A 24882-nucleotide genomic window follows, 5' to 3' on the forward strand; every position below is an offset into this window, starting at 1 on the left:
TTTCAGGCATGCTGCTGTTTTTTATCACCTTAATTATTTACTTTTTAAAAATGTTTTACTTACTTTTAAATGAATTTTTATTGCATTATAGTTGCTTTACAATGTTGTACTAGTTTCTGCTGTACAGCAAAGTGAATCAGCTATCTATATCTATCTATAATATATATACATACACATATAAGTGAGAGTTGGACTATGAAGAAAGCTGAGCACCGAAGAATTGACACTTCTGAACTGTGGTGTTGGAGAAGACTCTTGAGAGTCCCCTGGACAGCAAGGAGATCCAACCAGTCCATCCTAAAGGAAATCAGTCCTGAATATGCATTGGAAGGACTGATGTTGAAGGTGAAACTCCAATACTTTGGCCACCTCATGCGAAGAGCTGACTCATTGGAAAAGACCCTGATGCTGGGAAAGATTGAAGGCAGGAGCAGAAAGGGATGACAGAGGATGAGATGGTTGGATGGCATCACCGACCCAATGGACATGAGTTTGAGTAAATTCCAGGAGTTGGTGATGGACAGGGAGGCCTGGCGTGCTGCAGTCCATGGGGTCACAAATAGTCAGACACAACTGAGTGACTGAACTGAACTGAACACATATATATTTCTTCTTTTTTGGACTTCCTTTCCGTTTAGGTCATCACAGAGCATTGAGTAGAGTTCCCTGTGCTACACAGTAGGTTCTCAATTAGTTATCTAGTTTATACATAGTATCAATGGTGTGTATATGTCAATCCCAATCTCCCAATTCATCCCACCCCATCCCCCTTCCCCTCTTGGTATTCATACATCTGTTTTCTCCATCTATGTCGCTATTTCTGCTTTGCAAATAAGATAATCTGTACCATTCTCTAGATTCCCCTTATATGCATTAATCTATGATATTTGTTTTTTTCTTTCTGACTTGCTTCACTCTTAGTCACTAGTACGCGTCTCTGCATTTTCGTGCTTTTTTTGGTGGTTGAAATGGCCCTAAACATAGTGCTCCAGTGCCATCTAGTGTTCGTAAGTGCAAAAAGGCTGGGTCGTGCCTTACAGAGAAAATACCTGTGATGGATAACTTTGTTCAGGCACAGGTTACAGTGGTACTGGCTGTGAGTGAGTTCAGTGTTAATGAATCAGCAATGTATATTAAATAAGGTGACCTGAAACAGAAATACAAACAAAACCAGAGGCTGATAGGAACCTAGCTCCTCCGCATTACCCCAGGAGCAGTGGTTCAGGGTTCATAGATTCGGTGAATAAAGAGTTGACTGTACCCAGGCCGAGCTCTAAAGCTTGCTCTATTTACCACATCAGGAGGATGAGACTCAGAGTTGGTACCTCCGTCCTCTTACCTGTTTCATGAATGAAGGAAACTGTAGCCTGGAAGCCTCTGAAGTTCGCGTTTTCATTGGACTGGAAGCTGATGGACATTACCCTGGTGATGCTCACCACGGGGGTGGGGACAGCAAAGCCACACAGCCGAGCTGATTCATGCCCAGCCCAGGCACGACCGGATCAAGGGCCCAGCAAATAGACATGGCAGTGGATAGAAGAAAAAAGATTGTCCTTCAGGTAACTTAAGAAATAAACTTTTCTGGTGGATGTCACAATTCATCTTCAAAATGGAAAAGGCATACTGCTTCTTTGTACTACATATTTAACCCTGCTAACATTTCAATTCTGTTTATCTCCCAAATACCCCCATTGGGAATGCCACTAAGAGAGCTGATTCCAGCCACAGGGCTTATTTCAATGGCACTTTCCCCTCTGACCCCTAGTCTACGTGGGCCTTCCATTCAAATGGTTCTCTGATTTTCCCTGAAGCTCTCCCCACCCTCGCTCCATGCCTCCCCACAACTGGGGAGAAGGAGGAGAGGTGATGAGAGCACAGGGAAGGATGGAGATGATGCAGGGAAAGGAACACTGAGCCACATCCTGTTTATTCCCTAAAAGGATTCCCAAGAAGGACCAGATCCAGATGCAAACTGGAGGTTCCCAGGGAACACAAACCTATTTCTTTGTTTTTTAAAATTTATTTATTTTTTTAATTGAAGGATAATTGCTTTCCAGAATTTTGTTGTTTTATGTCACACCTCAACATGAATCAGCCACAGGTATGCATATATCCCCTCCCTTTTGAACCTCCCTCCCATCCCCTCCCCATCCCACCCCTCTAGATTGATACAGAGCCCCTGCACAAACCTATTTCTTTCTTCCTTTCTACATCCCTGTGCACGCTCACATAGTCGGAAGTGCAGTCTCCATTTTCTTCTATTTTTAGGTCCTGAAATGAAAGCTGAGAAGGCTCCACTTTACATTTAGAGTTGACAATATGAATACATTAACTGATTTTGATCAAGCAGAAGAATTTCAGTTGTTCAGCTTGCTCTGGAGCAAGATGAGAAAGGTAATGGGCATTCGTGAATGAGTTATATTACTTAGGAAAAGATGCTAAACCACAGGCTCCCAAACCTCTCGAAACATGTAAGCACCCCACTATGGGCCAAATGTAAGGGTGGGAAAACGCGCAAATATTTGAGCTCCCCAGCTGCCTCCTTAGAGGAGCAAAGAAACTTCAAAGAACAATGTTCAAGCAATCTGATATCCCTAACCAATTGAGTTTAAAGAGAGGAGCAGTGGGAGATAGAAATGATGGGGTAGCAGTCTAGATTTTATACACGCATGTGACGGGGATTCAATGGATCCTAAACACTCGGCAAAAGACACAGAGGCCTGTATGTCTGGGACAAAAATGGAGCCAAATGATGATTCATGGTCACAAGACATGAGATCAAGGAGACATGTCAGAAATAGGATTCACTCAAACATTTCTTAAATCCTTCCTGGAATTCTTTCTGGAAACAGATACTTTCAGTTACTCTGACCATTCTGTCTTATGGAAAGAGGTTTTAAAAAAGGAGGAAAATTACATAAATCTTTTTTAAACCAGAAATTTCCCACACAGGGGATCTATAATCCCTATAATAAATAAAGAAAGTTAAAAATATTTTTTAAAGTGAGGGGGTTGCAGAGGCTGAGATGGTTAGTTAGCATCACTGACTCAGTGAACACGAGTCTGAGCAAACTCCAGGAGATAGTGAAGGACAGGGAAGACTGCTGTGCTGCAGTCCATGGGGCTGCAAAAAGTTGGACATGACTTAGCGACTGAGCAATAACAACAAACCTGTTTTGTTTAATATCAATAATATTTAAAATTTAGAATTTAAAATGTTCAAAGTTGGTGAACAGGACATGCAGAGCCATAAAACTTATGATGAATAATAAAAATAGACTCTTTTCCCTTTGAGTCAAATGGTGTGCACATAGTCATGACCCGTCACAGCAACTTACAAATGGCTGTCTCAAATGGGTCCTGCAGGGTGATGCTGCCGTTGGCGGATGTGAGCGCAGCTTTTCACTGACGCGGCACTCAGCATACTGGCTGCACAGGTGTTTTTGAATCACTTCTAGCTCTTGTATGTTTAGACTTTCAACTAAATTTTGTCTTCTTCCTCTTTTTGGAAATATGCTCACACTTCATCTTTTCTCCTCGGTCACTATAAGGTGGTAGTGGTCTAGTCACTAAGTCATGTCTGACTCTTGCGACCCCACGGACTGTAGCCTGCCAGGCTCCTCTGTCCAGGGGATTCTCCAGGCAACAATACTGGAGTGGGTTGCCATGCCCTTCTCCAGGGGATCTTCCCAACCCAGGGATCGAACCCGGGTCTCCTGCATTGTAGGCAGATTCTTTACCAACTGAGCTACGAGGGAAGCCCTGCCACTACATAGCTTCCCTTAATCTCACTGCTTCTTGAACTGTCTGCCTGACTCCGCTTGGGTTTCAGGAACTTTTAGAAAGACAACAGCTATATTTGCCTTACTTCCTCTGTGTCTTCTCACATTTAAAACCTGTGTGATCTCATTCTACTACTGACATCTGACCTCACCTGACCTTTCAGATGCCACCACCTCCACCTCCTTTCAATTGTCCATCTCAATTATTCTACCTTCTTTATGAGGGGTGACGTGGGGACTGGATAATGCGCTCAGTCCTCCTTATGTTTTAAAAAAGTTCTGTCTTTTTACTTTGTTAACATTTAAATGCACGTTTGAAAAGAACAAAAGGTTTCAGAGCTGTTCAATGGTTTCTCTGTGGAAGGAAGAGAGAAAAGAGGGAAGGAGATCAAGATATATCAAGAGAAGAGGTGGTGGAGGGAGGGAGGGAGATGAAGGAGAGCCAAGGAAGGGAGGAGTCCTCCTTCTCTTCAAATTCTAACTTTGTGTAGGAAATTCAAGCTATTAGCCATACCTCTTTCTTTGTTTTGTTTTTTGTTTTAAAAGCTCTCTTCTCTGGACTGTCATAACACTGCACCAATTTGGTTTTTCCTAGGTCAGATCTTTTTTTTTTTTGGCCTCAAATATACAAGAACTTCTAGGTCTTGTTCACCCTTGCTGCTTCCCCATTGTTTTATAATCTACTTTGTCTCCTTCATATACTTTCTTGCTTTCAATAATTAAAGAGAAAATGTTCTAAGTAAATGCTAATTCCACCCTTCCCCTGACTGCAGCACCATCTTCCTGAAGGTATGTCTGCAGACAGCGCACTAGTGTTAAGTGAACAAGCATGCAAAGAGAAGGCTGAAACACCGCCGTCGAAGGCTGAATACTTTCTGTATCCTGACATTTAAAGCCCTCCACACCTTGATCTCAGCCTCGCCTTCTGTCACCCCTCCTGCGACACATTATGCTAGTCCCTGAACCTGTTCTGCTCTGCACTTTTGTTATCTACGTCCCACAGCATGTTTGGTAACAGTTTAATTAATAAGGAAGAAATACTTATTTCTTGAAAGGACTAGACATTGATGGAACAAGTTAACCTGGTACAAAGGTAAAGGCAGCTTTTCAACAAAAAGTAAAGTGCACAGTTGCCTCTGCAACTCAAAAACGACAAAAAGTAAAGTGCACAGTTGGACAAAATGGCAAAAAGTAAAGAACACAGTTGCCTCTGATCTAAAAAATGAAAGAATGATCTCTGTTCGTTTCCAAGGGAAACCATTCAATTTCACAGTAATCCAAGTCTATGCCCCAACCAGTAATGCTGAAGAAGCTGAGTTGAATGGTTCTATGAAGACCTACAAGACCTTTTAGAACTAACTCCCCAAAAAGACGTCCTTCTCATTATAGGGGACTGGAATGCAAAAGTAGGAAGTCAAGAGATACCTGGAGTAACAGGCAAATTTGGCCTTGGAGTACAAAATGAAGCAGGGCAAAGGCTAACAGGGTTTTGCCAAGAGAACACATTGGTCATGGCAAACACCCTCTTCCAAAAACACAAGAGAAGACTCTACACATGGACATCATCAGATGGCCAACACCAAAATCAGATTGATTATATTCTTTGCAGCCAAAGATGGAGAAGCTCTATACAGTCAGCAAAAATAAGACCAGGAGCTGACTGTGGCCCAGATCATGAACTGCTTATTGCAAAATTCAGATTTAAATTGAAGAAAGTGGGGAAAACCACTAGACCATTCAGGTATGGCCTAAATCAAATCCCTTATGATTTTACAGTGGAAGTGACAAATAGATTCAAGGGATTAGATCTGATAGAGTGCCTGAAGATCTATGGACGGAGGTTCGTGACATTGTACAGGAGACAAGGATCAAGACCATCCCCAAGAAAAAGAAAAGAAAAAGGCAAAATTGTTGTCTGAGGAGGCCTTAGAAATAGCTGTGAAAAGAAGAGACGTGAAAGGCAAAGGAGAAAAGGAAAAAAATACCCATTTGAGTGCAGAGTTCCAAAGAACAGCAAGGAGAGATAAGAAAGCCTTCCTCAGCGATCAATGAAAAGAAATAGAGGTAAACAATAGAATGGGAAAGACTAGAGATCTCTTCAAGAAAATTAGAGATACCAAGGGAAGATTTCATGCAAAGATGGGCTCAATAAAGGACAGAAATTGTATGGATCTAACAGAAGCAGAAGATATTAAGAAGAGGCAGAAAGAATACACAAAAGAACTATACAAAAAAAGATCTTTATGACCCAGATAACCACGATGGTGTGATCACTCACCTAGAGCCAGACATCGTGGAATGTGAAGTCAAGTGGGCCTTAGGAAGCATCACTACGAACAAAGCTAGTGGAGGTGATGGAATTCCAGTTGAGCTATTTCAAATCCTGGAAGATGATGCTGTGAAAACGCTGCACTCAATAAACCAGGAAAATTTGGAAAACTCAGCAGTGGCCACAGGACTGGATCCCAAAGAAAGGCAATGCCAAAGAATGTTCAAACTATCACACAATTGCACTCATCTCACATGCTAGTAAAGTAATGCTCAAAATTCTCTAAGCCAGACTTCAACAGTACATGAACAATGAAGTTCCAGATGTTCAAGCTGGATTTAGAAAAGGCAGAGGAACCAGAGATCAAATTGCCAACATCCTTTGGCTCATTAAAAAAGCAAGAGAATTCCAGAAAAACATCTATTTCTGCTTTATTGACTATGCTAAAGCTTTTGACTGTGTGGATCACAACAAACTGGAAATTTCTTGAAGAGATGGCAATACCAGACCACTTGACCTGCCTCCTGAGAAATCTGTATGCAGGTCAAGAAGCAACAGTTAGAACTGGACATGGAACACCAAACTGGTTCCAGATTGGGAAAGGAGTATACAAGGCTGTATACTGTCACCCTGCTTATTTAAATTTTTTGCAAAGTACACCATGGGAAATGCTGGGCTGGAAGAAGCACAAGCTGGAATCAAGATTGCCACAAGAAATATCAGTAACCTCAGATATGCAGATGATACTATGTTTATGGCAGAAAGCGAAGAACTAAAGAGCCTCTTGATGAAATTGAAAGAGGAGAGTGACAAAGTTGGCTTAAAACTCAACATTCTAAAAGACAAAAAAAAGAAAGGAAAAAAAAGAAAAAAGAAAGAAAAAAAAAGAGAAACAACAACAAAACTCAACCTTCAGAAAACTAAGATCATGGCATCTGGTCCCATCACTTCATGGCAAATAGATGGGGAAACAATGGAAACAGTGAGAAACTATTTTGAGGGGCTCCAAAATCACTGCAGATGGTGACTGCAGCCATGAAATTGAAAGACGCTTGCTCCTTTGAAGAAAAACTATGACCAACCTAGATAGCATATTCAAAAGCAGAGACATTACTTTGCCAACCAAGGTCGGTCTAATCAAGGCTATGGTTTTTCCCGTGATCATGTATGGATGTGAGAGTTGGACTGTGAAGAAAGCTGAGCGCCAAGGAATTGATGCTTTTTGAACTGTGGTGTTGGAGAAGACTCTTGAGAGTCCCTTGGACTGCAAGGAGATCCAACGAGTCAATCCTAATGGAAATCAGTCCTGAATATTCTTTAGAAGGACTGATGCTGAAGCTGAAACTTCAATACTCTGGTCACCTGGTGTGAAGAACTGACATTTGAAAAGACCCTGATGATGGGAAAGATTGAAGGCAAGAGGAGAAGGGGGTGACAGAGGACGAGATAATTGGATGGCATCACCGATGAACACGAGTTTGAGTCAGCTCCGGGAGTTGGTGATGGACAGAGAAGCAGCTGTGCTGCAGTTTATGAGGTGGCAAAGAGTCGGAGACGACTGAGCGACTGAACTGAACTGAAAGCGCACAGTTGCCATCTAGTGGCAAGTGTGGGTAGTTGCAGGACAGAATACGCCGGTCTGACACCAAGTATTTATCAAGAGATTTGTGTGCCAGGTGCTAGGTTCTAGGTACAAGGAATACAGCAGCAAATGCATCAGATAAAAGCCTCTGCCCTCATGGTGTCCATGTAAGCGATTCTGTGGAGATCCACAGCCAAGTAAGGGTACCTTAACTAGATAATGTTTGGGGGCTTGAAAGACCCAGTTGCAGCTGGCCATGTTGCTGTAGTCTTCAGGATAGTGAGGACTCTGTATGAGGCCTTCTTCAAACAGGATCGTTAAGGAGTCGCATCCAGAATCTGCAATACAAAGGAGAAGGTCCAAGCAGTGGCATCACCGTGGACAGAGGGGACCTCTTTGTTCTCACCCTTGTGTCCCCCATGAAAGATGCCTGAACTGGCTCTTCAGGCAGAGCCATCAAGAAGGGGGAAGTCTGTGCACTGGTTCTGGAGAAGTCATCAAGCTCTCTTGGCTCATGTGGGTGGGCAACAAGCATGCATTTGCAAGACTGCACGAAGAGCCCCCGTACCCCGTGTCTTACTGACCTAGGGCTCTTCTTTGCTGTGGAGCTCAGTGGGCCTTGGTGGTTTCCCTACCCATCATCTAATTCCTATGGGGCCTCAACTTCTGCAAAAGGTCAGCATAGTGTATGATAAGAGTAAACAGTTTTACCAGGAAGGTAGTTTGGTTTAACAGCTTTATAGGTGAGATTAAACCCAACGGCATTATCTGTGTTATCAGAGATGAAGCTCAGCCTTATAGCGTTGGAGCCAACAAGAACTGATGAAGCCAGTCTCTCTCCACAGAATTTCGCTGCAAAATAAGAAAGGAGAGTCTTTGCTCAGAGCCTAGAAAACAGCACCCATTAAAAGACTTACAGGTTCCTGAACATTCATGACAGGGCAGGCTTGTCTGAATCAGGGCTTCTCAACCTTCTGATGTTCTGAACTGGAACGTTCTGTGTTCAGGCTGTTCTGCACATTGTAGGATGTTTTGCGGCATCCTGGCTGCAAAATTGTTTTGCAACGTTCCCTCTAGTTGTGACCACCAAAAATTGCTCCTGAGACATTGTTAAAGGTCTCCTGGGGGAAAGCGGGGACGGACCATACCATCTCTAGTTTAGAACCACAGGAATGCGCCTCCATTTCTGTTTCTTACATAAGTAACTTTTGTCTCTGACTTGTGGTTATCTGTTGCTGTCTTCCTTCTGAGCTGGATGAGGCAGGTAAAGGTTATTTTCATGCTCAGGAGAGCAGCATTCTGCCCGAGAGGCCCTGAGAGGCACAGCTGTAGATCTGCATTTTACTCCCGATGGGTACCAGGTCTGGCAAATGAGTCTAGGAAGCCTGGTTCCATGGGAAGCAAAGGCAGTAAGTGAAATGCACTGTGGCCTTCCAGCCCTCACACAGGCTCAGATTGCGTTCCTTTCCACCATCAATTCTAAGTCTCAACAGTGGAGACAGGAAGTGTGCTGTTTATAAATGCCTTGGGGCCAGACATATTATAACCAGGCCCCGTTAAGTAATAGCATAGTGTCCATTTGACAATGTGAAAATCCACTCACCAATAAGTGTATCTTCTAAAGAATATATCGACAGGTAATTATGGTCACAAGACTCTGCATCAAAGTGGGAAAAACTGAGGAGCACATGCATTTCCTCTGGTACCAACAGGGTCCAGGCACACTGTCTGCAGGTAGACACATTGAGAGGGTATTATTTTCAGGTAGAAAGTGGCTGTCACAGTCCAATGAGTGGGGCAGAGTCAAACTGGAGGTGGGACAAAGGAATGGATAAAGAAGATACAGTACATATTTTTGATGGAATATTACTCAGCCATTGAAAAGAATGAAATAATGCCATTTGCAGCAATGTGGATGGACCCAGAGATTGTCATACTGAGTGAAGTCAGAGAAGAATATTGTATGGCATCCCTTATATGTGGAATCTAAAAAGAAATGATACAAATGAACTTATTTACAAAACAGATTCACAGACTTAGAGAACAAACTTATGGTTGCTGGGTGGTGGGGGGAGAATGGAGGAGAGGGATAGTTAGGGAGTTTGGGATGGACATGTACACACTGCTAAGTTTAAAATGAATAACCAAGAAGATCTTACTATATAAGCACAGGGAACTCTGTTCAATGTTATGTGGCAGCCTAGATGAGAAGGGAGTTTGGGGGACAATGGATACATGTATACGTATGGCTGAGTCCCTTTGCTGTCCACCTGAAATGATCACAGCATTAGTAATTGGCTCTATTCCGATATAAAACAAGTTAAAAAAAAAACTGGAGGTGAGAGTTGGGGCAAGGGTGACAGTGGGGGCTACTCACTGCTTGCTCTCATAATATAGGAAGGGGCTTTCTGGGAAGTGCAGCTCCCCCTCCGATGCTCTGACCACGCGGTCCTGCTCACTGCATGTGGCTGGGAGGGAAAGCCATGAGAATTAGGACTAACAGTGATGGCTAGCCACAGCAGCCCTCTCCCTCCAGAATACATGCAGACACTGGGACCCCTTGACTCTTCTTCATGCACCCTTCCTTTCTCCATGAAATCTTTTCCTGTCTTGGCTTCTGTGACGCTTTATTCTTTTTTGTTCCTTGTAGATCTTGCTTAACTTTGAGATTCTATGATTTCTTCTCCTTTACTATTCTTTCTCTGACCCCAGAAATCCACTCTGCAGATGCAGGTATTTCCTAGGTTTTGTTCTGAGTTTTCATTTCTCTATACATGAGCCTTCTGACCTAGTTCATTCACACTCTCAGTTTTAATTATTATGTCTACCTAAACTTCTGATTTTTCAACCCCCTCATAGGTCTCTTCCTTTTAAACTTGCTGCTGCTGCTGCTGCTGCTAAGTCACCTCAGTCGTGTCCGACTCTGTGCGACCCCATAGACGGCAGCCCACCAGGCTCTGCCATCCCTGGGATTCTCCAGGCAATAACACTGGAGTGGGTTGCCATTGCCTTCTCCATTGTGTGCAAGTGAAAAGTGAAAGTGAAGTCACTCAGTTGCATCCGACTTGTAGCGACCCCATGGACTGCAGCCTACCAGGCTCCTCCATCCATGGGATTTTCTAGGCAAGAGTACACAAATAGAATTCCTTTGGGTCTTCAAAACTGCATGTACTTCTGATTTGAATACTTTTTGTGTTCTTAGCTTTTCATGCTCAGAGATTTGGTGTCATCCTCCACTCCTTTTTTCTCACCATCCTTAACTTTAGTGACTATCCAGTCCTAGTTCATCCTATTTCTATGCCCTCCTTTTCATTCTCTGGCCATTGCCCTAAATAAAGCCTTATTTTCTTATCTCTTGAACTAATGCATAATCTCATAATTCTACTATGCATTATTTCTCCTCCAGTTTATTCCCTATGTACAGTTCTTATAGCAATTCAGTATAGCTCTAATCTATTTATCTAGTTAGTCAACTCCTATTACTCAATAAAATCTAAATTTTTTGACTGGTGTTCAAAGTTTCCATAATTTGGTCTCAAGTTATATGTTTAATCTTCTTTCTCATAAAATCCCTCACATATCCTACACTTTAGCTGCTTTGACTTACTGGGTCTCTGCTGCTGCTGCTAAGTTGCTTCAGTCGTGTCCGACTCTGTGCAACCCCATTGACAGCAGCCCACCAGGCTCCCACAACCCTGGGATTCTCCAGGCAAGAACACTGGAGTGGGTTGCCATTTCCTCCTCCAATGCATGAAAGTGAAAAGTGAAAGTGAAGTCACGCAGTCGTGTCCGACTCTTAGCGACCCCATGGACTGCAGCCCACCAGGCTCCTCCATCCATGGGATTTTCCAGGCAAGATTACACCCTAAATTTTCCTATCTTCATCTTTTAGTATCCATCTTCTGATAAGAATGATTCCTTGAGCTGGAATATTTTTCTTTACCTGTATCCCATCCCCACCTGACAAATTTTATTCATCCTTTATTCTCTAAGGTTCAGGTTAAAAGATATCTGTGCTCCAAAGCCTCCCGTGTCTTTTTGTCTTTTTCCAGCTAGAAGCAGCCATTCTCTCCACTGAGCTCTCAGGGTACTCTTTTCCCACTTTGCTCTTTGGAGTTGGCTCCACAGGCTCACAGAACTGCTGAGCTAAAGATGCCTTTGAGACCATCTGGTCCAAACTGCTTCCTTTTCGGATAAGGAGACTCAGGTTCAGAGGCAGAAAGGAGCTTGCGCCAAATCAGAGTGAATTCACTGAAGACTTGCAATGTAACCCTGGGTGGGTTCCCTGTGCTTTCTGAACAAGCTGAGCTCAGAAACCTGACCACTATCCACTTCACCTCCTCCCTCATGTCTGAGATCCAAACTGAGAATTTGACAACTGTTTGTTGACTTGAGCTGGAGCTCTGGATTGACAAGAAGTGAACTGGAAGGGAGTGTGGGCTCCTGCTGGTGAGGGTGCGCCCTCACTGGCTGGGGATGAATGACCGAGTGTGCCCAGTGGTGTTGTCATGCATAGTCAGTATGGAGAACTCTTGCAGAGGAAGACTTCTGATTATAAAGGCAACCGATATTCAGAAATAGTAGAGATTAATTCATGCTCCCAGAAGAACAGGCGATGAAAAATACCCACCTCTGGAGCTCTTTCTCTGCTTCCCTGGGAAAGAAAAAGAAAGATGGGATTCAAGGTTTGTGGTATCTTGAACAATATTTCAAGAAGTTAGCATCTCCCTGGCCCAAAAGTGCAGAGGTTTTTAAGTCAGTTTGCAACTAATGAAAATATAATCTGTGGAGAGAACAGAAGGGATAAATTGACAAAGCAGCAGAGGAGCCTTTGTGTTTTAAGAAAATGGTTCACTCTCTTTATTAAGTGTGTTCATTGGCTTGGGGATTATGCAAAGCAAGAAGAGGTCATCTGGGCTACCCTTCTAATTTTTCATGAAAAGAAAGGCTGGAGATGGAAATAACGTACCCATAATCACAAAAGAGATGCTGAGGTAGCTATGACTTGAACTGAGGACTCAAATACCTGTGAGTGTTCCATAAACGTGAACACAATCACAAGTTTTTCCTGAACTAGTTTGAATTAACCCCTTTGGGAAGAACATAAGTCCTATCGAGGTTGGAAGCCACCAGTTAAGTTGGATTTGGAGGCAAAAAAATGAAGTTTCAATTAACTCATTGGTCAGTCTAGTAGAAGGATGTATATAGACCTTGGCCTTTTCAGATTTACTGTACCTGGCTCTAGGTCAGGCCTTCTCAGCCACAGCATTATTAACATTTGGGGCTGAATCCTTCTTTGCTGGGTGGGAGTGGGGGTGCTCTCCTGTGCCTTGTAGGATGCTTAGCAGCATCCATGGCCCCCTACCCACTAGACACCAGTGGTTCCTCTCTCTCCTGTTGTGACAACCAAAAATGTCTCCACTCATTGTCCCCTGAAGGGGCAAAATTCCCCCTGGTTGATAACCACCAACCTATGCTACAGCTTGCTGAATCTTGCTAGCACAGTGAGAAGTGGTGGAAACATATCACCAGCTGAGACAGTTTCAATTAAATGCAAATTTGACAAAGTCTAGGATGGATGTACTCATGTTTCATTGAATAGCTGTATGCTGTGTGAATCATAGTTAGTCCTTTTTTTAGACTCAGTAAATACCACAATCCTTATGCGAGACACTCAGAATGAAAGCAGAGTCCGTCTGCTCAATGATCTTGACTTGCCTAGACTCTGCTGATGTTCTCTCCTTCCCTAGCTTCTTGACCTTATGTTTTGGCTTGATTACCAATTCGGATGTGTTTGTGGATCCACGAAAGCACTTTAGTAAGATCTGTGAAGATCCCAGGGGATCCTTGATCATCTTTCTGCAGATTGTTTTTCCAGCCTCGACCACAGCCCAAACCCCAGGAAGTCACACCAGCCATAGTCCAAGTCCCTTTCTTATTCCGGCACATGAGGGAACCTCCTGAGTCTCCCTGTAGGGAGAAAAGATCTCTGTTACCATCGTTGTCAGTGTCTATGCCCCACAAAGATGCTAGACAAAGGTCAATAAATTGATCAATGAATTTCTTCGCTTCTAATACTTTGGACTCAAGGACCTGAGAGAACAGGCAAGTACAATTCACATTCGCTCCTGAAATACCACTGGAGTCCACCAAATCCACCTCCTTCTTCCCCATCTGGGGCTTTCATCAGATATCACATTGTTTCCCTCTCCTGTCTCATCCTACAGACTCAGAGAAGTTTTGTCCAGTAGTCATATTGACCTTAGTTCCTGGTTGGCAGGAGGGATGGAGAGAAAGAAAAGCTCCCATTATACACAAACCAGAAATCTCTAAGTAGGAAGGAGCCACCTGTCCTTCAGGCTGGAGAACTCTGAGTTCATTGTTGGCATCATTTTCAATGTTTGGTCTTTTGGAAAGAGCACAAGACCTCCTCTGAAATCACAGTCCTTGCTAAAAACAGGTTGTTTAAACTGTCCCTTTAATTTTGTCTTTTCAAATCAGTTATTTATTGGTAATAAATAACCAAGAGATATCATTGACAGTCACCAAAAAGTTTAGAAACTAGGTATTTGATAACATACACACATTGGAAATATCATTATGATGTCACTAATAATTATGAATACTTTTGATATTTTGAACAGATTTATACTCTTTCTGGAGCCTGAAGCTTTTCTTTTTTTGAACTTTTTATCTTGTATTGAGGTATGAAAGTGAAAGTCACTCAGTGTGTCCGACTCTTTGGACCCCATGGACTATACAGTGACTAGTCATGGAATTCTCCAGGCCAGAGTACTGGAGTGAGTAGCCTTTCCCTTCTCTAGGGAATCTTTCCAACCCAGGGATCAAACCCAGGTCGCTGATTAAACATGCTGTGATAATTTCAGGTGAACAGTGAAGGAAATTGTCCCTTTATTTTGACTTGACCTCCCTTCTCACTCCTGATCCTTCTTCCCAGAGTCTAGTCTTTCCTATAGCCTTATTTCAGCCTCTCATCTGATGACAAATCTGAGGGAAGCTCTGTCTGGGACCTGTCAGCCCGACCACTCCCACCTACCTGACATGCATCTCTTCCTCCATCTGGGAAGCCTGTGCAGAGAAAGGTCCGCCCACTGATGGGTTTCTCTAGGGTCAACAGAGCTGTAATACACTCATCCTGGGTCAAAATGGGCAGGTTCACTTCCTGCAAGACTTGCGGAGAGATGCCATCTAGAAAACACAGAACCCCAGCAGGGTACTCTTTCACCTCCCTGCATTGAAGATGCCCCATTCAGGCTTGTGTCTTTTGGAAAGATTTGAATTTTTAAGTACAATGTGGCATTCTCTATTTTTAAAAATGTTTACACATGGTCTTTTACAAATAGGTTAAAAATTCTATTTTCTGATTACCTACCAGAAAGTTCTGATATCAGATTAAGAGCAGAATACGGAAGTTCTTACTTTCACTCAAGCGGCCCCAGCCTGCGGTTGTACAAATGAATCCAGGCTTAAATCGCTCCCCTGGCTCTGGAAGACACATGGGCCCCACAAACTGATCTGAAGAAAAAGAGCAAGGCAGGGCTCGTTTCATTCATGGGGGAGAGACACCACAAGCCACTCACCAGTGGGCATCTAGGTGGATCCCCCAAGGCCTTGTGATGTCTCTGGCACCTCCAGGGGTCTTTTATCAAAGAAAGACAGACTCTTTCTTGACTCCACTTAATTGTATCTCTAAAGTCACAAGCAAAATGAGTTTCAGGTAGGGGAACCCCACCTTGATTTTCTGTCTCAAAGTCCATGATCCAGAAATTTTGGGCACATGCTACATAATTTATACTTTAGTAACTGTGCTATGGAACAGAAGTTCTAGAGAACATGGGGTGGACAATTCAGAGTAAACTTCAAATGTTTACCAAAACGGAAAGCTCCAGCCATCTTCAAAAGAGCGATATCATAATCCATTGGTTTCTTGGTAGAGAAGTGTGGGTGTATGATGATGGTCTCAATGGTGAGGGTTTGCTCTCCTGGCTCCACATATCTCAAGTCATATTCACCAGCAGTAACATTGAATGTTGATACAGTATTTCTATGAGGAGGAAAGAGTAAAAGGGATGGATTTCACTGAAGCTGAGTACAGTTGTAATGGTTGACAAACTGACCTCTTCAAAATGAGATGGATGGAGAAGGCATGTGTGCAGCTTCTGAACAGAAAAATGATTCCAAATGTAGAGGTTCCCAGTGTGAGTGGGGACTAGTGAAAGTAGCCTCATGGGGAACTAATAATAAGATAAACTGAATACTTTGCAATGTTATTTGTTAAGCATCCAAGGGTTTGTGTATACACTGTAATTCAGAGATCTGAAGCTACCCCAGATGGTTGATTTGGTCTCTCTCTTTTTTTAAAATATAAATTTATTTATTTTAATTGAAGGCTAATTACTTTACAATATTGTAGTGGTTTTGCCATACATTGACATGAATCCACCATGGGTGTACATGTGTTCCCCATCCTGAACCCCTCTCCCACCTCCCTCCCCATCCCATCCCTCTGGGTCATCCCAGTGCACCAGCCCCAAGCACCCTGTCTTATGCATTGAACCTGGACTGGCGATTCGTTTCACATATGATAATATACATGTTTCAATGCCATTCTCCCATATCATCCACCCTCGCCCTCTCCCACAGAGTCCAAAAGACTGTTCTATACATCTGTGTCTCTTTTGCTATCTTGCATACGGGGTATCACTGATATCCTTTGGGAGTATTTGGTGATTCTCATCAAGAAGGCTGCTTTAATGCCAGAGATCTAATACATAATGCATACCATGAAAGACATAATAGCATCATAACTCTGATATCCCAGAGAGTATGCACACTCAGAGCTTTGGGACTGATTGCAGTAATGGGAAGAGGGGATCTTCCCTTACTTCCTTCGTGTTTGTATTTTAGAGATCTAACATGGGAAAGACTGGAGACCTATATTACTTCTACCTGCTGCAAAGGTTTCTGAAAGGAACTTGACAGCATGCATTGATGTGGATTAAGACCTTAGGGATCTAGAAGGGGATCTCTGGGGATCCAGAAAAGATGATTTAATACAACATTGGAAAAGGCATCATTTTCTCTTGGCATACTTCCCTAGCATCTTTCTAGCCTAACCACATTCCACACTGCAGTGAAATTATCAGTTGACTCTTCTTTAAACAATCAACTCTCGGAGGGCAGGGTTCACCTCTGAGTCATCTTTGTATCTTTGATAGCTATTAGTGTACAGCTTTAAGGAAATATCCAGGAGATGTTTGCAGACATGAAATGAAAGAGGGAAAATAGGGGGACGCGATCTTGAGTGCTGCTTTATGCGTATCAAGAACACTGGCAACAATAGAACATTTGGAGCACACAAGAGAATGGATAAAAATGGAAATTGTTAAAGTTCAGAGAACCAGGATCAATAGGAAGGAAGACACAGAAGTCTTCTTCATGTTTTATTGGCCTCCTTTTGTTTTCTTTTATTCAATTATTAAGATGCATAATGAGCTGGATGATTTTTTCACTGGAATTTAAGAAAACTAGGGGAGAACTTTCACAAATCTATCTTTGTGATGCTTTTTTTTCTCACTTGGATATTATTCTTTATTAATCCAGTCATTTTAAATATCAAAGTATTCACTCCTATAAGGAATGCATGTTTTCTATCAAGTTTAGAGCCCTTGACAATGTCTTTGAGCCCTATTTATATTATGCAACCAGCATGTCTTCCCTTAAGCAATCATTGCACCATCCCATATTTTAAGAGAGTTATTGCTGCTGATTCCCAGGAAGAAGAAAGGTAATCTGACCTTTATCAATCGGCTGGACTTTCCTTACCTGTTTGCAACGCAGTGAGCAGCCGTGATCACCCACTGTGGAGAGATGATGGTCCCACCACAGACATGCTTCTGCCTTTGTTTCAGAGACACCTGAGTTACAAAGACCTTAAATGGGAGCAAGTTAATGCCCTGGGATCCCCCCAAGTCTGGAGACTGAGCATATTCTGAAAAAGAGAGCCAGATATCTTACTCATAAATATCAGAAATCATGAACTGTGAAGGGGTAGACCAAGCACACTATAGTTCAGAAAGAAGGGCAAAGCCAGACTCAGAATATTCCCACCCCTGGTCCACAAGAGAGGTAGTTCACTGGAGGCTTTAGCAAGCTGGTAGCAAAAATTGGGGGTATTTATTTATACGATAATGCTCAGCCAGTCTGTTACTCTAACAATGTGAATGATATCTGTGAATGGAGAGAGAGAGAGAGAGAGAGAGAGAGACAGACAGACAGACAGACACAAGATACAGCATAGACCAGATGAAAAAGTCTGGGATAAAGACAAAGGTGAGGGCTAAGGGAGTCTTCCAAAGTCTGTTCCAATTCCTCTAGGTATCCCAGAGAAATAGTTTGGATTTATTGCTTTCTTAACAGTCTAACTATTTAACCTTTACAATTTCTTCAATCTTATTTTTAGATCAATCTCTGCAGTATATTTTTTTTTTTTTTTTTGCTTTTTTTTAAAATTAATTTTATTTTTAAACCTTACATAATTGTATTAGTTTTGCCAAATATCAAAATGAATCCACCACAGGTATACATGTGATCCCCATCCTGAACCCTCCTCCCTCCTCCCTCCCCACACCATCCCTCTGGGTCGTCCCAGTGCACCAGCCCCAAGCATCCAGCATCGTGCATGGAACCTGGACTGGCATCTCGTTTCATACATGACATTTGGCATGTTTCAATGCCATTCTCCCAAGTCTTCCCACCCTCTCCCCCTCCCTATCGTATCCCATCCTGCTCGTGATACTTGGCTTGCCTCCAACGTGACTTAGAGGGTACAATAAATACTTTTACTTCCATTGCTGGAATTAGAAAAAAGCAATTTTTTAGAATTGTCTCCTTTTTGATCAAAATTTTTTCTATGAGCAATTAAAACAAATAGTACAGAGAAAAGGCTAAGAACAGAATAAAGCACAAGTAAGTAAAAGTCTGTGAATCTGTGACTATGATTTAAATGTGAACTTCTGAAATGACTGGCCAACTAATTGGCCAAGTAAGAAACTGATAAACCAACTCTTCAACCAAATAATTAATTCATCAGTTAATCAAATAACAATGATTCAGCCATTCCATCACCCACTGAACAAAAATTCAATCAACCAATCGTTGCTAAATATCCACTGATAAAAGTTAATATGACTGACTCAGAGAAGTGAAAATAAAAAACTATCTCTCTACTTACAAAATGAAGAGACAAGATGGGTCCCAGGGTAAAGAAAATTGGGAGACTTTCAAAGATGATAAATGAGAAAACCATAGTCTAGGGGCAGAAGCAGAAACTTGTTTCTATAGGCACAGAAGGACCAGGAAATTACATTGACACAGAATTCTGAGGACACCAACTGTATACTAAGGAGACTAACTATATACTATAAACTCTTGATTGTTCTCTGAAGGGCCCTATGGTATAGGTATGAACCTTACACCCCAAACATAAAGTAGACCCATGGATATGACACCTTTGACTTCCCTCATCATCTTTAACGATAACAAGATAGGTATGTTTTAAATATGTTTATTGAATCAGAAAATTATTTTTTAAATTACAAATTTGAAGTGGGATTTTTGTCTTAGGGACTGAAAGTTTGGGATGGCATTTCTAAATTTTGGAGTCAGAGAATAGTGCTTGTAACTATTCTGAACACATCTTTTCTAGAAGTTAACTAACGAACATCAGGAGGCTCTTGGATCCTTGTACACACTCATGAGATCTCTGGTGATGAACTAAGCAGAACGGAGCATACTGATGAGTAGCATGAGATCCTGAGAGATCCAATTGAGGCAGCTCATAATCCTACCAGAGAAGGTTTCCTGAGACTCACCTGCCAAGGGTAGGAACCCTTTGCCACTTGCCTTCCCCCAACGATGCGACTGAAAATGTTCAGGTAATTCAAAGGCTGTGACTTCACTGGACTCTGCCCACAAGTGGAAACTGGGGAGGGGAAGGACAAAAATTTGGAGATTAGATAACTGTTAGTTCTGAGGTATACAGGAAACTCTTCTGAGCAAGAAATACTGGAAGACATAGAGCAGGTAGAAATAGTACAAAATGGCTTTAAATTACTTGTGGGATTCACTGTGATTTGCAGTATAAGCAATTGTTCAGCTTTTTCACATAGAACCTGCATATTGTGAAGATCTACTTTTCAGATATGAAGATTTAGGGCCTTAGAGGTAGATCTCCACCGGGTTAGCACGAATGCAGTCCCCTTTTGATTCTAAGCCATTTGGCCCCTTACAGGCTCCTCAGAGCGCTCTGTGCTTCTGTGTCACTTATTACATTCCATTGTGGTTATTCTTTCAAACCCACTAGACTGATGCCCAGACGTTGCTCAATTAATTGGTTGAATGGGTGATACTACAATTTGCCTTAAACTTTTTTAAAAAGTAATTTTATTTATTTATGTATTTCTTTGGCTGTGCTGGGTCTTTGTTGCTCTGTGGGCTTTTCTCTAGTTGCGACAAGCGGGGCACTGTATCTCTGGTTGCAGTGCACAGACTTCTCATTGCAATGGTTCTCTTGTTGTGGAGCACGGGCTCTAGGGCTTGCAGGCTTCAGTAGCTGGGGCACATGGGCTCAGTGGTTGTGTCTTCCAGACTCCGGAGCAGAGGCTCAGTAGATGTGGCGCATGGGCCTAGTTGCTCTGTGGCGTGTGGGATCTTCCTGGATCAGGGATCAAATCCATGTCTCCTGTATTGGCAGGCAGATTCTTTACCACTGAGCCACCAGAGAAGCCCCTGTAGTCTGCCTTTCACTGTATTTGTGTTAGCATCTTTCCCTCTGCTTGACCCAGGAGATGAAGTCTCTGATCATGGTCAGTAGTGCCTGGCACAGTCAAATATTAGATTTAATTCTAAGAGTGGAAAGTAACAGATTGTTTAATGATAGTGGACTAGAAAGGAGATGGTACGTTAATTCACATACTAGAATGGTGTTAGGGTAGAAGGGTTACTGCTGCTGCCGCTAAGTTGCTTCAGTCGTGTCCGACCGACTCTGTGCGACCCCAGAGATGGCAGCCCACCAGGCTTCGCCATCCCTGGGATTCTCCAGGCAAGAACACTGGAGTGGGTTGCCATTTCCTTCTCCAATGCATGAAAGTGAAAAGTGAAAATGAAGTCGCTCAGTCGTGTCCGACTCTTTGCGACCCCATGGACTGCAGCCTACAAGGCTCCTCCATCCTTGGGATTCTCTAGGCAAGAGTACTGGAGTGGGTTCCCATTGCCTTCTCTGGAGAAGGATTACTAGGTAATGGGAAAAAGAACCCTTTGCTTTTTATGGAAAAAACATTTTATCCTTGAAAAATCTGCATTTAGTTACTCTCAAATGTTTGTTCTGCCTTTTTTTGTTTGTTTTATTTTGGACTCCTCAGCTAAGAGATGGACTAGATTAAGATGCTTAAAATGCATTGTTAATTTTTAGTTTGCCTAATTATCGGTGACATCAAATTTTTCAAATTTATTTACTAGTAACTAGTGTTTATTTTTCCATGTATTGAAGTTTTGTATCTTTGCTCATATTTCTACTTGGTTGTTTATGCTTTTACCTTTTTGTGATGGAAAAGTGAAAATCTCTCCAAAAGTAGAGAGAACAGTATAAGTGAACCTCCATGTACTTATCATTCTGCTTGGTAATCAGGGAAGATCCACCTTCTGTCCCTACTGCAGGTCATTCTTCTCCACATGTTCTCCTGGAAGGCCTGAATGCCCTGCCTCACATTTGCCCCACTTCTTTACCTAGTTGAATCCTCTAATCCCTATTCTTCAGCTTGGAGATCACTTCAATTGAGGCGTCTTCCTTGATTTCCTCAAACTGTCTTAAGTGTCTCTCCTCTGTAAAACCCTTTCCTCTCCCTTTTTATAGTTTTCACCATGAAATAGTGGGATAGAAAATTCTTTTCCTGTATCCTCATTTACTATGAAAATGAAAAAAATCTGTTTTATTCATCTCTGTATTTCCAAGACTTAGCACATTCCTAACATACAGTGGACTCTTAGAAAAATTGGAAGGATGGACAAATGACTTTTCTTGAGAAAATATCTGTGAAAGCATAGCTATTTAGATCAATATGTTAAAATATCCAAAACTTTTTCAAATAGCTTCTCATTTAATTTCCATTCTCTGACTATAAATCAAGCACTATTATCCCCACAGTACAGATGGGAAAATGAAGAATCAAAGAGATGCACAGTTAATTAATGACAAAGCACGGATGTAACCCTGTCTTTTGATTCTGAATCCAGAGCAGGCATAATGCTGAATCAAAAGCTTATTTTCTAGCTGTTTCAGTTAACTGAATCATAAATACCTTTGTATACATAACATTTAGTATTTCCTGAACCCATTGAAGGAAAAATAAAAAAATACGATGATTCTTGAAGTACAAATCTGACTATGAAGAAGATTGCCAAGAACTGTTCTTAGCTTATGTTACTTGAAGAAAAAAACATCATTTATATACAAAATATACTGCAGTAAACAGGCTTCACACCTTCTATTTATAGCAGTATATTGTATAAAGTACAGTAAGTGAAAGTTGCTCAGTTGTGTCTGACTCTTTGTGACTTTATGGACTATAAGCTCCGTGGAATTCTCCAGGCCAAAATACTGGAGTGGGTAGCCTTTCCCTTCTCCAAGGGATCTTCCCAATCCAGGGATTGAACCCAGGTCTCCTGCATTGCAGGTGGATTCTTTACCAGCTGAGCCACCAGGGAAGACCAAACTACAGTAAAAAGTATAATTTTTTAAAAGATTACAAATGCTTCCAAATTTATGCTCATTTCTCGAATTTGTTCCATTAAAGGAGATGGGATTGTAGAATGTGTTCAAATAAATGAATAATTCCAGTCTTTTCCAAATCAGTGCAACTTATCCAAGTTGTATTTTGTATTCCATAAATTTTCTATTCACTTTAATATGATGATTGCAGGCTGCTGCTGCTGCTGCTAAGTTGCTTCAGTCATGTCTGACTCTGTGCGACCCCATAGACGGCAGCCCACCAGGCTCCCCCGTCCCTGGGATTCTCCAGGCAATAACACTGGAGTGGGTTGCCATTTCCTTCTCCAATGATGATTGCAGGAGAGAAGTCCAAATTAATTACATGAAATCTAATTAGATCTCCAGAATATATTTGCTTCTCCTGTTCTCCCAAAGGAATATGGAGTGAAACTGTAATACCCACCCCACTGCCAGCAAAGGTTATTTCTTCAAAGATAGTGATACACTTCCTAGAACTTACCTTTGGGGAGAGAGAGAGTTGCAGATTTACTCTGTTCCAAAAAGATTATTCCAAATAGTAAAATGAGCTTCTTCTTGCTTATATGCATTTTGAAACTCAGAATTTTTCCCTGAAATTTTAGAGAGACTGAAGAGAACCAAAATAGAAAGCTTTGTGAGAGCAGAAATATACCAACTTAAAAGAAGGTTACTCATTAACCAAGACATGAGGCATTCAACCATGTCCAAATGATGTTTCTGAATGTGGTTTCTTGCAAAGATCTTTGAAAGATGTGGGGAGTCAACCACAGAAGCATACTCTTGATCAAGCAATAGTACATGTCCCTTTACACCCACGTCAATTCATTGCTTCCCCCAGAGTTTATCTGGCAAGCCAAGAGGTTGGTGACTTAAGGCTTCCATTTGCAAACAGTACTTGCTTCTTGGGACAGGTTACCATGTTCTACAAGAGGATTGAATATCAAAGTTGTCCTCATTTGCAATGATAGACTCTCCTACATACTTGCAAATAACCTATCAGAATATCCTGAAACATCTGTCTTTCTCTTGTTTTCCAAATGTAAATGGATGGTTATAGCCATGTGTTAGAGGAAAGATAATTTGGTAGCACACTCAGAAAATCAATTTAGGATACTATTCATTGAGGTATTTGTGAACCGCATTCTTTCACCATTTTTTGCATTTGTGGAAGGCAAAATTAAATTACCTTGGTTTCTATACCTGGTAGATGATGTGGCACAGGGAGGAAGCTCTGATTATATCTGTCTTCCTTTTCCCTGGCTGAGTTTTTGGGATGCAGTCACTGTGTAAGAGGCACCTGTGGATTGGCCAATGCCCTATGTGACCACATAGCAATATGAAAAATTTTCTATCAACTCTTACAAATTACCTGCCCAAAACCGAAATTTCAAACTAGAAGTCTCTTTCATGTGGCAACTTATACCCCTCTACAAAATAAGTCTATAAAAATATAACAGACAACTAATACACATGCAAACAAAGACGTTTTAAAACCTAAAGTTTGTGAGACCTGCAAATTTAGGGAAGAGTCAAGACTTCCTTATGAAAAGAAGGACACTCGAACATCATTTGAGGCTTTATCCACAAACAGAAAGAAAATAATATTTTCAAAGAGCTGAGGATTAACCTAGAGTTTTATGCCCAACTAAGTGATCCTTTAAGAATAAGAGTAAAACAAAGATATTTTTTGGGAAAAAAAAAAAACCACTTAAGAGGGTTTAATATCAGCAATCATTGATAAGAGAGCCAATAAATGAAGAAAGTACATCAGAAGAAACTAAGTCCAGAAGGAAGGAGAGAGATGTAAGAGGCCATGATGAATAAAGAAAAAAATATCTATAATATATATAAAATAAAATATAAAAAGTATAAAGAAAAATATAAAAATATAAATATATATATATAAATATAACCAAGCACAAAGTAACAATAGTAATGACTAATCTGAAATTATAGGGTGAAGTTTTCTGGTTGTATATCCTATGTATATTCACCCCTTTTTTCTTGGTAATAGAACCCTGATTTTGTTGGGTTCTTCAAAGTGCCTAATTTAAACACAAAACAAATGACATTTTCCAGCTTCCTCTGTATATGAACAGGCCTTGTCACTGAGCTCTTTTTGTTGATTTAGGGTTCAAGGGATACTCTAAAAAAGTTTAGATGGACTCAGCTGACATAAATCTTTTGGCTCTGGACTTTTCCCCTTCCTCCTTCCTGAAAAATGAACAAAATGGTCAAAACTGGAGCAATCATTCTGTGGCCCCAAAGCAAGGTAAGGATCACTGAGTGGAGAGATAGAAGTCTAGGAACCTAATACATTGTAGAGCTGGTGTATCAACTTTCTCACTATGTGCAAAGATATAACCTGTACCATAAGTCACCATTGTTAATTTTTAGTTTGCCTAATTATTGGTGACATCAA

The 24882-nt window shown here is 41.5% G+C and overlaps 1 protein-coding gene and 1 long non-coding RNA gene across 2 annotated transcripts; one reads left to right on the forward strand and one right to left on the reverse strand.

Moving 5' to 3' along the window:
- Positions 1–947: 947 nt before the first annotated feature.
- On the reverse strand, positions 948–23029 carry OVCH2 (ovochymase 2). Its single transcript, XM_005887799.3, has 14 exons — positions 22942–23029; positions 19528–19637; positions 17480–17571; positions 15526–15698; positions 15074–15169; positions 14691–14842; positions 13406–13603; positions 12264–12279; positions 10011–10101; positions 9237–9361; positions 8345–8485; positions 7841–7971; positions 2190–2283; positions 948–1471 (listed from the first exon to the last, which is right to left on the reverse strand). Exons 1-14 carry the CDS (start codon positions 23027–23029, stop codon positions 1290–1292), a joined length of 1689 nt encoding a protein of 562 aa, XP_005887861.3. The 3' UTR covers positions 948–1289.
- On the forward strand, positions 2323–24727 carry LOC138990953 (uncharacterized). Its single transcript, XR_011466977.1, has 3 exons — positions 2323–2394; positions 19362–19590; positions 24592–24727. It is a non-coding gene; the product is annotated as an uncharacterized lncRNA (long non-coding RNA).
- The last annotated feature ends 155 nt before the right edge of the window (positions 24728–24882 follow it).

The sequence above is a fragment of the Bos mutus genome, chromosome 15, assembly GCF_027580195.1.
Source record: "Bos mutus isolate GX-2022 chromosome 15, NWIPB_WYAK_1.1, whole genome shotgun sequence".
Classification (NCBI taxonomy): Eukaryota; Metazoa; Chordata; class Mammalia; order Artiodactyla; family Bovidae; genus Bos; species Bos mutus.

Coding starts and splice junctions, on each gene's coding strand:
- OVCH2 (XM_005887799.3), bottom strand. CDS start 23,029: ATGCATATAAGCAAGAAGAAGCTCATTTTACTATTTGGAATAATCTTT. Junction 13,604..14,690: donor GAGGAAGAGATGCATGTCAG/GTAGGTGGGAGT, acceptor TTCTCCCTACAG/GGAGACTCAGGAGGTTCCCT. Junction 1,472..2,189: donor AGAAAGGAAGAAAGAAATAG/GTTTGTGCAGGG, acceptor GGCATGAATCAG/CTCGGCTGTGTGGCTTTGCT.